The 16566-nt window shown below is 45.5% G+C and overlaps 1 protein-coding gene across 1 annotated transcript in view; it reads left to right on the forward strand.

The window, feature by feature from the left end:
* The first annotated feature begins 1128 nt into the window (after positions 1-1128).
* Positions 1129-16566, forward strand: part of PSD2 (pleckstrin and Sec7 domain containing 2) — a 93891-nt gene continuing 78453 nt past the window's right edge. The window contains exons 1-3 of the mRNA XM_060254360.1: positions 1129-1450; positions 2933-3424; positions 12222-12416. Coding sequence (XP_060110343.1) covers positions 1398-1450; positions 2933-3424; positions 12222-12416 — 740 coding nt within the window. The 5' untranslated portion in view covers positions 1129-1397. The remainder of the gene's footprint in view (positions 1451-2932; positions 3425-12221; positions 12417-16566) is intronic.

A 16566-nucleotide genomic window follows, 5' to 3' on the forward strand; every position in this document is an offset into this window, starting at 1 on the left:
GACAATTTATGGACTTCTTTTCTAAAGTTTTTATGACGTTTGCAATTTGCTAATTGATGGATTCTTCATGAATAAATTGAGTATTTGATAAGATAAGACTGGGCATACGGTTGTGTTATTTTTATATTACCTTCCTCCGTGTTCTCACTTTTTGGTTGATAACCTCCAAGTGGCAGGTGGAGATCTCTTGCTATTGCAATTGATTTTCTAACAACCAAGATCAGTTCCTCTGGAGAACATGGCTGCCTTGGAGGGTGGGCAATATGGCATTATACCCTACTGAGGTCCTTCCCCTCCCCAAACCCCATCCTCCCCAGGCTCCACCCCCCAAATCACCAGGTATCATGGCTTTTTTTTTTTTAGCAGGAACTCCTTTGCATATTAGGCCACGCACCCCTGATGCAGCCAATCCTCCTAGAGCTTACAAGGCTCTTTTTACAGGGAGACACTTAAGAGCCTTAGTGACTTCAGTAAAGCAATTCAGCAAATGCTCAACTCTCTCCCTCTGGAATCAGTAGCACTTCAAAGTGCTCGTCGTTGCCTGGATTGTGCTGAAGACAGAGCTGCATTGAACCCAAGTCCCTTTTCTTTGAGACAATTATGTATGTTTCCCCAATGAGATAAATGCAGCTTTAGGACTGTGGTTTGTATATTTCAGGCTTTTCTGTGCAGGTCTGAAGCTTTTAAATAAATAAATAAACAGGAAAGCCAAGAATCTCTTGAGTCTAGCCTTTTAAGAGGTCCTGAAATTACTGAAGTTGTGATATCATGCTGGGAGTTACTGTTATTACTGATGATGCTACTGTGATATTTACAAAACAAAGATACATCCTGTTGTTGATCGTTTTCCTGCTTCTTTCTTTTTTGTAGGTAAAACGGGGTTTACATTAGTGAAGGAGGCAGAGCACTGGAAGCCGAGCCAGAATCCACAGAACATGAATGGAAACATCCCCCTGCCACAGTTGCCCGCCGAGCACAATGAGCCACATACCTCAAGCAAGCAGCTAGCGAAAGCCTTTGCTAATGAGAACGATGTACAACAGGCAGAGTCTCCTGACATCACATCCAGCAGCCAGAATGCCTCTGAGCCTGCCACGGGAAGGGCAAGCTTCAGTCTCACCAATGATGCTGCGGACAGGCGTTCGGGAGCGGCAGCAGATCCCCAGAAGGAACTCGAGAAGCAGAGAGGAAGGGGGCAAGCGGAAGGATCAGGGAGCGCCACGGGCAGCAGCACCAGCCTGGTATTGACCAACGGGTTGCATGGTGAATCTGAGCCTGGAGAAGAGAACGATTTTGACTGCAAGGGGAGAACAGAGAAAGAGAATCAGAGCAGTCCAAGTACAGGCAGCCCCGCTTTGGAAGAGAGGGCCTTGGCAAAGAAGCTGCTCTTCTGCAGGATGAGCATCAGTGCGGAGCTGCTAGATCCAGAGGATGGAGAAGAACAGCTAAGGTAACAGAATGGGCGGGGGAGCACTCACAGAGCAGCCTGATTGGTAGGCATTCTTCTTTCCCATGGATCCAGAAACACCACAAACAAAGTTAACAGCTGCAGAAGTACCGTAGGCCCAACCCTTCTCAGAGTTTAATGTAAAGGGGTACTACTCTGGTACTTTGACACCATGGCATCCTCCACTGGTTTTGTCCAGCAAGACTTCTGATTGGCCACGGGAGATTTGATTGGGTGTGCAGATTTTTAAAAATGTTGCTTTCACAAAAGCTGCCACCACAGCACAAGGATCTTCCTTGTGTGACTGAGGTAAGCTATGGCAGCCATTTTGCTGCTGGATTCACTTCCTGTACCAGCCATTTTATGGCAGCCATTTCACGGCTTTGCCCACCATGCTGTGCAAGAATTCCAAAGGTTGAGAACTTGCCCTGGCCTGGATAGCCCAGGCAAGCCCAATCTCATCAGATCTCAGAAGCTAACCAGGGTCGATTCTGACAAGTACTTGGATGGGAGACTTTCAAGGAATAACAGCAGTTGGGAGGGCAGGAGCAGGCTAACCAGAGGGTCAGAAGCTAACCAGGGTCAGAAGCTAACCAGTAGGGGTCAATCACCAGAGGTTGCCATGACTTCCAGGTGCACGCGCGCACACACACACACACACAAAAAGGGTTAGAAACCACTGAATCCTGACCTAACAGAGGTTTGCTGAGTTTAATTTCTTGTCATTTCGTTCTTGGTCTCCCCTGCTTTGACTGCTGAAGAAGCAAGCTACTCTTCAGAGTTATGTTGAAAATTCACCATGAATACTGCCTTGTCTGTTTAGCAAATAGCAAAGAAAAGTGAGTTCTTTAAGCACTTTTGTCATTGTTTGAAGGACCATTTAAAAGTGGGGTCCCTGTGCCACGGCGTACAGAGATATTTTCAGGGGTCTTTGGAAAGCTCCCTAGCCACCTCATTTCTGTTCACTTGGAACCTACCTTACTCAACACATTTCCCTTTAGATAAGCTTTTCAACAGAGTGGTTTTAATCTTTTAAAGGGATTTTAAGATCTACTCCAAACCTGAGATTTTCCCCCCCTTCATTTTAGACTGTTCAGTTGCTTTATGCTGCTTTTATGCCCTGGTATGTTTTTATCAGCTTGTCATCTTTTTATTGATTTTTTAAAATGGGCTCGTTTTGGTTTTTATTGTTGTATTGGCTGGTTTTGTTTTATTGTTTTATTCATTTGTTCTGTGTTTTATTGTTTTAGCCGTCAGATGCCTTGAGCAGGGTCTGGAGAGGTGACATACACATTCCCTAGATAAATAAATCCCTAAATTTTTGTAAACGCCCCAACAGATTCCAGGATCAGGTACGTTCCCTGGCAAAAGCTTTACTGCATTCTGTATTTTGCATCTCCAGTATCCCCTCCCAATTTCCAAACTGCGCCTTAAACAGAAGGAAGCCTGGCTCCTCTATACTTCTGTTGTGTCCTTCTGTTTCAGCTTTGCTATTGCAGAAGCCCAGCTAAGTGGCCTTGACGATGACAGGGAAGACTTTGCATTTAAGGACATCAGGGATGGATTCAGTTCTACCTTTGAAAAAATCGTGGAGTCCGACCTTATGAAGGGCACCTACTACAGCAGTTTGGACTCCTTGGATGTGCTCTCGCTGACAGATGAGACAGATAGCTGTGTTAGCTTTGAAGCACCGCTCACTCCTCTCATTCAGCAAAGAACTAAGGAAAGTTCTGAACTTTCAGAACAGAAACTCATTGCTCACCGGAAGGAAGCTCTAGAGGAGCCTGTGGCAATAGGCAGTCAGGAAGAAGCCATGGCCAAGGCAGCCGACGGTGATTTTGAGAGCCCACTGAAGCACTCCATCACCAGCAGTCGCTCTGAGAACGTGCTCAGCAGGGCATACTTGAAAAACATCCCAAATGGGTACCATGTCGAGAGACCAGAGGAAGAAGCCTCAAAGCTCATTAACTCTGTCAGGTAAGAATATTCTTCTCAGGCTACTGCAATGGCATTTTTGAAGTGACTTAACAATGCTGTTTTCGCCAATTGCTGACCAAGGCATCCACGTAAAAACGTATTTAGGAATAATATGATAATTTAAAAGTCTGCAGGCTTTAATTGGTTCCATTCATCAGCTGAAGCTTCAGTTGAGTAGTGGATGGAGTGGGGTGCTAAACTGGGAAGCGTTTTTTTTTTTTTGTATTTGGGAAGGGAGAAATATTTTAATTGGTGGGATTGTGGATCCAAAGCACAGTTTTAGAGGATGTTTCATGTTAGTGTAGCAGGGGCTGGGAATATTAAAAACGGTGTTCCCTTTTAACATTGTTAAATAACTTGTGTATAAACCTCCATCAGTATCTCTCTAGATTTTGGTAATATACCATATCTTTATATATTGAAAGGCCCCACATACTCGGGACATCAGGCAGAAAGCTCAGAATAGAAAATGTTCAGGAGAGCATTTTTATAGAAAGCACAACCATAATATAATGGCACAGCTCAGGAGGTTGCTTCTAAAAGGGAAAGTATTGCAGTCTATTGCAATGTTTATTGCATGTATGTAGGCCACAGGGCTTTTTTTTTTTTAGCAGGAACGCAAAGGAACGCAGTTTGGTGTAGTGGTTAAGTGTGCAGACTCTTATCTGGGAGAACCGGGTTTGATTCCCCACTCCTCCACTTGCACCTGCTGGCATGGCCTTGGGTCAGGCATAGCTCTGGCAGAGGTTGTCCTTGAAAGGGCAGCTGCTGTGAGAGCCCTCTCCAGCCCCACCCACCTCACAGGGTGACTGTTGTGGGGGAGGAAGGTAAAGGAGATTGTGAGCCGCTTTGAGACTCTTCGGAATGGAGGGCGGGATATAAATCCAATATCTTCTTCATCTTCTTATAGCTGGCTTAGCATCAGGGATGTGGCCAAATATGCAAATAAATTCCTGCTGGGCTTTTCCTACAAAAAAGCCCTGTGTGAAACAACACAGGGGATGTCACGGGATGTAGATTAATATGCAAATGAGTACCTGCATGCCCCACTTTCCGCATCATGGTATCAGACAGTTTTTGTTGCCATAGACCAGGGGTGTCAAACTCATTTGTTATGAGGGCCGAATTTAACATAAATGAGACCTTGTTGGGCCAGGCCGTGTCGAGCCGGGCCATATGTATACCTATTTAAGATTAGAGATATAAACTTTATAAAGGACGTGGGCAAACACAATTTAAAAAAACAAACATGCTTAAAACATTAGCCCTTGTTGGTCTTAAAGGTGTTTTCTTTGTATTTCTCCCATGGGATCCAGGGAACAGGGCAAAGGAAGCTGTGGCTCTTTTTCTTCCTTTCCCAGGGGACTCGGGAGAGGAGTCTCAGCCAATAGAAGGACGGCAGACTTGGCTCAGTAGCTCTGCTGTGCGATTGAGAGAGCCTGGAAGAACAAGCTCTGCCTTTCCCCTTCCTCCCCAAGGGAGGAGCCTTGGCCAACTGAGAAAAATAGAGGTCTTGCTCTGTAGCTCCTGTGTGATTGAGCAAACCTTACAAAGCAAGCTGTTATGCGGAAGGAAGCAAGAGAGATGGAGAAAGAAGCAGATGACAGCCAGTTGATCAGGGGCTTGATTTGGCCCCCAGGCTGCATGTTTGACATGTTTGACCTAATCCAAAAAGGGGGTGTGGCGGAAATGGACAGGAAGGTTCACCCTTCCCAACTGGCTTCAGTTTGTAACAAGGGAGTTCAGACATCCAGAAATGTGGGGTGAAAGTGCTGACATCTGTAAAGACCGGACTTTCCTTGGTGCCTCATAACTCCAGTTCGAAGGCGGGTCAGAACAGGGTGCCAGTGACTGGGGAATGGGAGACTGATGTTGCTGTCTGAATGCCAGTTTGGTGTAGTGGTGAAGTGTGCGGACTCTTACCTGAGAGAACCGGGTTTGATTCCCCACTCCTCCACTTGCACCTGCTAGCATGGCCTCGGGTCAGCCATAGCTCTGGCAGAGGTTGTCCTTGAAAGGGCAGCTGCTGTGAGAGCCCTCTCCAGCCCCACCCACCTCACAGGGTGTCTGTTGTGGGGGAGGAAGGGAAAGGAGATTGTGAGCCGCTCTGAGACTCTTCGGAGTGGAGGGCGGGATATAAATCCAATATCTTCATCCACCTCACAGGGTGTCTGTTGTGGGGGAGGAAGGTAAAGGAGATTGGGAGCCGCTCTGAGACTCTTCGGAGTGGAGGGCGGGATATAAATCCAATATCTTCATCTACCTCACAGGGTGTCTGTTGTTGGGGGGGGGGGGAGGGAAAGGAGATTGTGAGCCGCTCTGAGACTCTTCGGAGTGGATGGTGGGATATAAATCCAATATCTTCTTCTTCTTCTTTAAATCCATGGGAGAAATACAAAGAAAGCCAGTCTGAGTAGACAGTACCTGCAGGAGGCCTCCTTCTATAGCCTGGCAAACCTCCTTCTTTCCTCACCCCCACATAACCCAGGTATAATCTTCCTCTTTCCAATTGACACTTTAAGACTTACTTTAAAAGTCTTGAGTCCGCCCTGAGCCCGTATGGGAAAGGGCGGAATATAAATCAGCCAAATAAAATAAATAAATAAATAAAAAGAAAAGTCTTAATGTTTGTTTCATGATATGGGGACGTCTGTTATCCGTGAGCAACAATTCCATGTTACCTGTGCCTTTTGAATGAGTTAGGTCTGAAAGGAGAAGGGGCTGTGGCTCAGTTGGAAGAGCCTCTGCTTTGCATGCAGAACGTCCCAGGTTCAATCCCCAGCATCTCCAGTTAAAAAAAAAAAACAGGCAGTGAAAGCCCTCTACCAGAGACTGTGAAAAGCCACTGCCAGTCTGAGTAAGCAGGACTTACCTTGATGGACCAAGGGTCTGATTCAGTGTAAGGGAGCTTCGTGTGCGTGTTCATATGTGAAGAGAGGAGTGTGGAGGGTATGAGAAATTTGTGGTGAGAAATTGGTGCAAATTACAGCCATACATTGTGCAAATTATAACTGCTGACAGCAATCAGTGGGGCAGTTGACGGCCACTAGTGGGTTCTTGAAGATTTTCACACTATGCATTGAAAAGCAGAGAAACTGCATGATAACGGAAGTATTTGCAGCTCAAGAAGAACAGAAGTGTGTTAATAACTCTCCCCATTATGCAGGCATGCAATTAGTGTTGAAGCCAGAGGAAGCCGCCTGCGTTCAACTTTGTGTGGGCTTTAGTTCTCCATCCTGGCCCTTGAGTGGGAAGTCTGCTCTTCATAATTTCTCACGAGTGGGACTCTGCTGCTGAGAATGCCTCCAAGACATAAAATGTTGGTTCTTCTATATATTTCCCCACCTTGAACTGGAGCAGTTTGTGGAGAACAAAAAATGATGATCGTAAGCTTGCAAAATGATAGGTTGATTCTATTTTAACTATGAGCTGCTGGAAAAGATGTAATAGATGTAAATAGTTAAAGAAAATCTGAAATAATTCTATTTCGGCTCACCAATGTTGTCTAATTTACAAATGGAAAGAGGCCATGACACTTTTGGAAATGACTTTTTGAGTTTTCGTTGATATTGAAATAAGAGTTTTACCAATGTAAGTTTCAAAAACAAAAGCATGCAATGTCTTACATTAGGACTAACAAAAATGAAGAAGAAGAAGAAGAAGAAGAAGAAGAAGAAGAAGAAGAAGAAGAAGAAGAAGAAGAAGAAGAAGAAGAAGAAGAAGAAGAAGAAGAAGAAGAAGATGATTAAGATATTGGATTTATATCCTGCCCTCCACTCCGAAGAGTCTCAGAGCGGCTCACAATCTCCTTTACCTTCCTCCCCCACAACAGACACCCTGTGAGGTAGATGAAGATATTGGATTTATATCCCACCCTCCACTCTGAAGAGGCTCACAGTCTCCTTTACCTTCCTCCCCCACAACAGACACCCTGTGAGGTGGGTGGGGTTGGAGAGGGCTCTCACAGCAGCTGCCCTTTCAAGGACAACCTCTGCCAGAGCTATGGCTAACCCAAGGCCATGCTAGCAGGTGCAAGTGGAGGAGTGGGGAATCAAATCTGGTTCTCCCAGATAAGAGAGCTCTGGCTGACCCAAGGCCATGCTAGCAGGTGCAAGTGGAGGAGTGGGGAATCAAACCTGGTTCTCCCAGATAAGAGGGCTATGGCTGACCCAAGGCCATGCTAGCAGCTGCAAGTGGAGGAGTGGGGAATCAAACCTGGTTCTCCCAGATAAGAGAGCTCTGGCTGACCCAAGGCCATGCTAGCAGGTGCAAGTGGAGGAGTGGGGAATCAAACCTGGTTCTCCCAGATAAGAGTCCGCACCCTTAACCACTACACCAAACTGGCTCTCCAGTTCATGCACTGAGTTGTGCCAAACCCTTCCTCAATTGGGATATTTTTAAAAAAAAGAAACAAAAGGAAGGTGGGAAGATGTTATAGGGCATAATATTAAGGCCTGTCCCTGCAATCCTGGAAGCTTTTGGGTGTGGGGCTAGGGGAGGGGGAACAGCATGCTAAGCAGGAACATCCCACCCAGTATCACCTGGAAGTGACATCACCATGTCAACCCCCATTCGTCTTCTGCTGCTCCACTAAGGGAAATGGACTGATGTTTGCCTGTATCAGGTGAGCAAATAGTAAGACTAGTTGGGATTGTCAACTCAGGCTTGGGACATTCCTGGAGTGCAGAGCCTGGTGGGGGGAGGGGGGAGTTTGGAGCAGTGGGAAAGCACAGCAAGGATTTGCTGCCACAGAATTCACCCCCTGAAGCTGCCGTTTCCTTCAGTGGAACTGGTCTGTGTAGTTTTGGAGTTAAGAACTCTAGGCACCTCAGTAGGCCCAGTACACGTGCAGAATGTTGAGCATGTTTGTCACGATAAAATGGCGCCAGGTACAGTTGGCATCCGGCTGCACCATCTAAGAAGAAGAAGCAACACTTTGGAAGTAATAGCCAGCTCATCAAATGTCGCTCTGATGCCAAACTGAACACACAAAATTGCTGTGGGTTTCTTTCTCACATTTTTCTTTGTTTTTTTTAAAGTTAGTTTTCAGCAGGGCTTTTTTTGTAGCAGGAACTCCTTTCCGTATTAGACTACAAACCCCTGATGTAGCCAATCCTCCAAGAGTTTACAGAAGGCCCTGTAAGAAGAGCCCTGTAAGCTCTTGGAGGATTGGCTACCTCAGGGACATGTGGCCTAATATCCAAATGTGTTCCTGCTACCAAAAAAGCCCTGGTTTTCAGGATGTGAATTTTAGGAGGTTGCATATTAACTCCATTGCATGTTTTCCTCCTTGCTGAGAGCGAGATGCTTAAGGCAGGGACCTACTGGGTGAGGGATTTCTGTTACTCTGCAAAACATGACATATGCTCTACATACAAAACAAGGATAAGGAATCATAAAGAGTAATAAGCTACATGGGAAGACCAATACAGAATCTAGGGCAAGAAACCAGGTTAGATCCCCAGAGCTGCTACAGAGGTTGTACAGAAAGGACATGTATAAAAACGGCTGAAGGTCAGTTGGGATGTGTCTCACTTCCAGCCAGTCTGAAACTTGGCAGGCTAGAGCTGAAAAGAGCTCACAGCTGTTTCTCATGCTACACTTTATATGCAGGTACACACACAAACACACACACCATGTCAAGTGCAGAGGGGCACACACATTTGAAAAATGTGCATGGTTCTCCATAACAGGCGCTGTGGGCAATAGTTCAACTCAGCCCTAGATTAACCATTAAGTAAAATAAGCATGTGTTTTGGGCATTGAAGGGAAGGGGGCTACCATGGAGAGTTCCTTTTGCTTATATTGCTTACTGCTATTTAGTATTATGAACATATGAAGCTGCCTTATACTGAATCAGACCCTTGGTCCATCAAAGTCAGTATTGTCTTCTCAGACTGGCAGCGGCTCTCCAGGGTCTCAAGCTGAGGTTTTTCACACCTATTTGCCTGGACCCTTTTTTGGAGACGCCAGGGATTGAACCTGGTTCTGCTTCCCAAGCAGATGCTCTACCACTGAGCCACCGTCCCTCCCCTAAACTACAATTTTAAAAAAAAGAATTATATTTAATATAGTTGTGAGGTCTGGCTTGAGGGATGGCCTGGAAGAAATCTGAATGTATAGTCTCTTATTTCGCCTTCATCTCTTGCCAGTTACGCAGTGGAAGGTCCAAAGGGCAGCCTTCTTGGGCATCACTTGGCCTGAATCTGGCCCCGGCTCAGCTCATTCCAGGTTGCCACTTGCCTGCCTGCCTTTTAAAGGCAGGGATGGAATTCTAGCAGGAGCTCCTTTGCATATTAGGCCACACACCCCTGATGTAGCCAATCCTCCAAGAGTTTACAAGGCTCTTTTTTGTAAGCTCTTGGAGGATTGGCTACATCAGGGGTGTGTGGTCTAATACGCAAAGAAGCTCCTGCTATAATTCCACCCCTGTTTAAAGGTAAAGGGTTCCTTTCACAGTAGATGCCGTACATGTATGTTTTTTTTTTCTTGAAGACAAATTGCAGCTTGAGATCATTCCTGCAATTTATTTCTATCTCTAATTAGAGTGATCTCGAAGAGAACAACACTATCAAACCCTTGACCCAGAAATCTGAATTTAAGCCCTTGGGGACTCTTAGGGTGACCATGACAGTTGTGGTTATGTATCGCTTTGACTTTCCAAATCTGGCTAAATGCACCTTGGGTAGCTCTTAACATCCAAACTGCCTACGTGTGAAGCCTGGAAGTTCTCTTTGGGAGGGGCTGGGCCCGTGGCTCACTGGTAGAGCACCTGCTTGGCATTCAGGAGGTCCCAGTTTGAAATCCCAGATCCAGGTAGGGTTGCCAGGTCTTTCCTGGCTGCTGGTCAAGAATACTGCTCCTCCTCCCCAGGATCCTCTTCACGCACATGAAGTAGCGCCAGGAACATCATTGTTGCTGTTAAATTATGTAAATTGGAATGATTTTTAGGATACTGTTGATCTTAAACTATTGTATAACTTTTAATGTTGTTTTAAAATTAATGTATAATTTTTATCTGAATATGCTGTTAGCCGCCCTGAGCCTGCCTAGGCGGGGAGGGCGGGATATAAATAAAATTTATTATTATTATTATTATCCTCTTCAAATGGGCGTTTGGGAACTGCTGAAGTATAAATGTGTAAGAAAGGAAAACGCCAAAATGGTCCAGCTCAGGGATTATTATTACCTCAACTGACAGGGATAGCGTCAAACAATAATGTTACTGTCAGATTTAGTAATGTTTAACTAAGTATTGATTGTTTTTCAAATGTTAATTTTAATGTTTTATTTATTGTATTGTTTATTTATGGATACTGTTAGCCGCCCTGAGCCTGCTTCGGCGGGGGAGGGCGGGATACAAATAAAATTTTACTTACTTACTATTATTGATGATGTCACCCAGAAATGACATCATCACACCAGTCATGTCATGTGGGGAATGCTATAGCACTTGGGGGGAAACTCTGGTTATCATAGAGCTTCCCCCGCCCCCAAATGCTAACATGTCACCCACATGACGTGCCTGGTGCAAGGATGTCACTTCTGGGTGATGTCATCATGCCAGACATGTCAAGAGCACCGGCAATCTTTGGAGCGGGGCTCCTCCCTCCAGCCAGTTCCATGATGGCAGGTTAGAGGCCCCAAAATTGGGGGAAAACCCACCCCCGGCGAAGGAATGGGAACCCTAGATCCAGGCAGTAGGTGATGTGAAAACCTTCTGCCTGAGACCCTGGAGAGCCACTGCCAGTCTGAGTAGACAGTGCTGACTTTGATGGACCAGTAAAAGGCAGCTTCATGCAGGGCTTCTTTTGTAGCAGACCACACACCCCTGATGTAGCCAGTCCTCCAAGAGGCCCTAGAATAAGATCCCTGTAAGCTCTTGGAGGATTGGCTATATCAGGGGTGTGTGGCCTAATATGCAAAGAAGTTCCTGCTACAAAAAAGCCCTGGCTTCATGTATTCATGTGCCATATATTCTAGTATAAATAAAGATAGGGATGGCTGCCTGTTTTATTGCCCACCACTGCCCAAGGAAATAGGGAGGGGAAGAAAGCACATTCGTGTCATGCTAGCATGCTTACATCACTTCCTGTGAATACCAGAAGTGCTATGGCAGACACTCTCGCATTTTGCAAAGGCCCAGTTCTTTGGGGAGAAATGTAAATATTTTAATAAATGGACATAAGTCTGACATTAGAAACCACAACATTCAAAAACTAGTGGGGGGACGGGGACATTTTAATCTTCCACATTCAGTGGCTGACCTAAGAGCAATAGCTCTCTTCCAAAAGAATTTCAAAAGGAGATTAGAAGGAGAGATTGCAAGTGATCACAAAGCACAACGCAATGCATCCTCCTGGACTGAACCAAGACCTAGGTTTCCTGTTTCAGTACCAAAGCTGATTTCTCCACACCTCCTTTCTTTCTGCGTATCATACCTACTCCAATCCTGCCTGCTATTGTCATTCACCTGCTATTATCATTTGTCTGATATTTGTATTCAGCATCAGAAATCACTCCGTTCTCCAAGACAGAAGAACTCACATGCTAGCTGTATCTGAAGAAGTGAACAGTAACTCATAAAAGCTCAACCCCTGCCACAGATGTTAGTCTTCAAGGTGCTACTGGGGTCTTCCTCTTTTCTAAAGGTTTTATTGGTGGTGGTGGTGAACCTAATCTGCACCAGTTTTGTGATTTCCCCACTGGGTGCCTGAGAATTCCTCTTGTTCTGTAAACCTCCCACCCCACCCCTGCCTTGAGCTGCTGCTTATTTCCCTGTGTTTTGTTCTTGCAGTGAAGCCAGCATCAAAGACACTCTTTCTGACTCAGATTCCGATATGGGCAGCACGGAGCAACTGGACCAGGGAAGCACGGACACTCTCGCCAACGGCTGCAGGGCAGACAGTGAGGCAGCCAAGAGGTTGGCCAAAAGGCTATATCACCTGGAAGGATTCAAGCACTGTGATGTGGCACGCCAGCTGGGAAAGAAGTAAGCAATAGCCTGGAATAACAGGATGAAATACCTGCAGAGTGAAAAGGGCGGGGCGGGGCGGGGCTTTTCACAGACATTTCCACTCCTGTGAAACTCACCTGTCTTTCCAGTTATATGCCACATCCCTTTGCAATAAGAAACAACACTGTTTTCAAGAGGGCAGAGAGAATTTGCCCTTGTGGGTGAGGCAGATGGCCAATGTTCTCTTATGCTGGCCCACTGGGGACAGAATCTGTGTGGGGCCATGAAGTCATATGTGCCCTGCATTAATTTCAGTGTGATAAAGTCAAGAAAAGGGCAACCACACTGATTAAAGGATCGGAACACTTTCCCTATGAAGAAAGGTTAAAACATTTGGGGCTCTTTAGCTTGGAGAAATGACAACTGAGGGGAATGATAGAGTATGATAGAGTTTTAGAAGATTACGTATGGGATAGAGAAGGAAGAGGAGGGACGGTGGCTCAGTGGTAGAGCATCTGCTTGGCAAGCAGAAGGTCCCAGGTTCAATCCCTGGCATCTCCGAAAAGGGTCCAGGCAAGTAGGCGTGAAAATCCTCAGCTTGAGACCCTGGAGAGCCGATGCCAGTCTGAGAAGACAATACTGACTTTGATGGACCAAGGGTCTGATTCAGTATAAGGCAGCTTCATATGTTCATATGTTCATAAGTACTTTTCTCCCTTTCTCACAATACAAGAACTCATGGGCAGTCAATGATATTGCTGAGCAGTCGGATTAGAACAGATAAAAGGAAGTACTTCTTCACCCAAAGAGTGATTAACACATGGAATTCACTGCCACAAGAGGTGGTGGCAGCTACATGCATAGACAACTTCAAGAGGGGTTTGAATAAACATATGGAGCAGAGGTCCATCAGTGGCTATTAGCCACAGAATACAGAGGGAACTCTCTGTCTGGGACAGTGATGCTCTGTATTCTGGGTGCTTGGGGGGCAGCTTCTGGTGTCCTGGCTCTATTGGTGGACCTTCTAGCCCTCCTTACCTTTGCTATGCAAGGGCTTGGTCTGGGGATACTGCAGATTTTTCTGCAAACATGTTCAATTGTTGAACTTATTAAGTTCAAGGCGATGACAAATAATGCACTAAATCCCTCCGTCTGTTCAGATAGTACTGAGCAGCTGCAAACACCGGCTGAACTGATCTGCACCAGGTTTCCCCCGAACTGGGAGCATTTGCAGGCATCTTAACTGTGGCTGAAATGGCTGAAATGATGGAATGCTAAATTGGGATGAACCCTCACCTGGATAGCCCAGGTTAGCCCAATCTAATCAGATCCTGGATGCTAAGCAGAGTCGTCCCTGGTCAGTATTAGGAAGGGAGACCTCCAGGGAATAGCAGGGGTGTGACATGGACGCAGGCAATGGCAAACCACCTCTGAACATTTCTTGCCTAGAAAAACTTACAGGGTAGCCATCAGGCAGCTGTGAGTGGATGGCACTTTTCACCACCAAACTGGGATATGTGTTGACAGCTTTAGTTTTTATTTTATGGAAGGGCTTCCAGAGCCCCCCCCCAAAAAAAAAAAATCCCAGGAAGCCTTAATCCAGTTTAAAAACTGTTCCTCTAACATCTTCCAGCAACATCACTTCCTAAACAATTAAGTAATTAAATGCTGATACTGCTTTTTAACCGAACATTAACTCCTAAAGCAGTCCACACCGAAGGCAAATGGCAATTAAAACTGAAAATAAAGCATCATTTGGGTTGGAGACTCTCAGCTGAGCTGAACTCAGGGACAACTTGGACGCGTCTGTAGTTCCCCCTCAACCAGCTTTGAAAGACTGAAATGTTTGTCAAGAACCTACCTTGGCTTTGTGTCAGTGGAAACAGCAAATTTTGATAAAAGTAAGGAAACTGAAGGTTCTGAAGAGGTGCTGGGGCTCAAACCTCCCTAGTAGTCATACTCCTTGATTGCAGATATCTTTCATCTCAGCTGAGTTGGCCTCCTCAGTACCAGGGAGATATTACAGTGGTGTCCCATTCATGAACTGCAAGAGCCAATCAGACCTCCCAGGAGGGTGCATGTCCCTTTGAACACCTAATACATGCGGTGTGTGAACTGGCAACATTTGGATATCCAAGCAGGTACATTTTTCATTCATGGAAATCTGAACCCTGAAGCTATGCCAGCATGGACACACATGTTGCTTCATTCCCATGTTATGGTGTAGCATGGATCTCACTCCTGAAATACATGACTGGCAAGCTCCTACAACATTTAAATGGAACTGCCATAAGATCTACAGAGGGCCATAGTCTTTTTCTCCTGAGGTGTGCTTACACACACTAAATAATGCACTTTCCAACTGGATTTTCCTGTGTGAAATGGCAAGATCCACTTTCAAACAGTTTCTCAAATGGATTGAAACTCTATTATTTAGCTTGTGTGAGAGCACCCCCTGGACTGTTTTCCATCACATGTATTGGAAGTTAATGCATGTAGACTGGTTGTGCAATCTGTGTACATGGGGGCCCGCAGCCATGACACCCACTGACACCTTTTCAGAAGCCCTCCAAGTGTTTTTAAGAAAGTGGGCAAGGCAGGTGTGACTTTTGCCCAGCAAGGCTTCTGATTGGCTGTTCAGTTTCTAAAAGTTTTGCTTTAGCAGCATTTGCCACTGCAACACAAAGATCTTCGTTGCACAATTGAACGTAAGCTTCAGCAGCCATTTTGTAGCTGGCTCCATCCCTTCTGGCAGCCATTTTGCTTCTGCGCCCATCATACTGTGTCAGAATTTCAAAGGTACCCACAGGCTCAAAAAGGTTAGGAATCTCTACTGTACATGATCGGGGAGCACAATTAAATCTGACATGCTCAAAACCTGGCTGGGAATTGAAAACAGGTCAGGTAGAATCCTAATAAGTTCTTCCATAAAATCAAGCAAGAAATAGATTCCTATTCTGTTCTCAGCCGGAAAATGTTGCATGCCAAGAATGCTGAGGTTTGGAGCAGTGAGAGATGAACTCTCACACAGAAATGTAGGTTCTAGAAGCTCTTGGGATTCCTGTCCTTATTTCTATTTGCAAAACACCATTTTTAGGAACTAATTGATGTATAATTGGGGGTGGTTTGAAATGCCAAGAAAATGCAATTTGGAAAAACTCTTCCCTGAGAGTAAGCTACACTTGAATAAACCTGAGTAGGATGCTGAATAGACCTACTATTTCTTAAGAACAGGGAAATGACTTTCTTGCAGAAATGTCCTGAATGCATGCTGCCCTTGTTAGGCAATGAGAAAAATATCCCCTAATGGGAAAGAGTTTATAGGAGTGAAATATCAGCTAGAGAAAAGGCAACCCCTAGCTCCAAGCTCTGGACCCCTCGACAACATGAAAATAAGGAAGATAGAATCTTTTCATATTACCTTTTAAAATCAGATGGCATTCATTATTGTCCTATCATCCAGTAAACCAGTACAGGGATAGGGCTTTCAGATAGTTCTTTTTCTTCCAGTAGTAAGCCAGCTTCAAAGTGCTGTGTCAATTTTAAACTGCACTGCTTCTATTTTCCACCCTTTTTCACCACACACAATCTTCCTCAGAGGCTTTTTCTATTGGACTTTCTATAGGGAGCGCTGTGGTGCTGAAAAAAGGTAAAGGAAAGGTCCCCCGTGCAAGCACCAGTCGTTTTCGACTCTGGGGTGATGTTGCTTTCACGACGTTTTCATGGCAGACTTTTTATGGGGTGGTTTGCCATTGCCTTCCCCAGTCATCTACACTTTCCCCCCAGCAAGCTGGGGACTCATTTTACCGACCTCGAAAGGATGGAAGGCTGAGTCAACCTCAAGCCGGCTACCTGACCCCAGCTTCCGCCGGGATTGAACTCAGGTCATGAGCAGAGTTTAGGACTGCAGTACTGGAGCTTTACCACTCTGTGCCCTGGGGCTCTTGAGGTGCTGAAAGAGGGCTCAAATAGTGCTCCCAATAGGATGGTTTGGGGTTGTTTTTATTAAGTAAATCATACACCTGGTGAAAAAAGGGTGTGAATTCCAGGAAGCATTACAGGGATTTTACACAGCCCACTGTAGCAATTCAGATCCAGAAGAAGAGGTTGAAAACAGGATGGAAGCAGTCTGAGTCAACAATGCCTCAGGCATGCCTCAGGAAGGGGAGACAACCAGGATTGTGTG

Source organism: Heteronotia binoei, chromosome 14 (assembly GCF_032191835.1).
Source record: "Heteronotia binoei isolate CCM8104 ecotype False Entrance Well chromosome 14, APGP_CSIRO_Hbin_v1, whole genome shotgun sequence".
Lineage (NCBI taxonomy): Eukaryota > Metazoa > Chordata > Lepidosauria > Squamata > Gekkonidae > Heteronotia > Heteronotia binoei.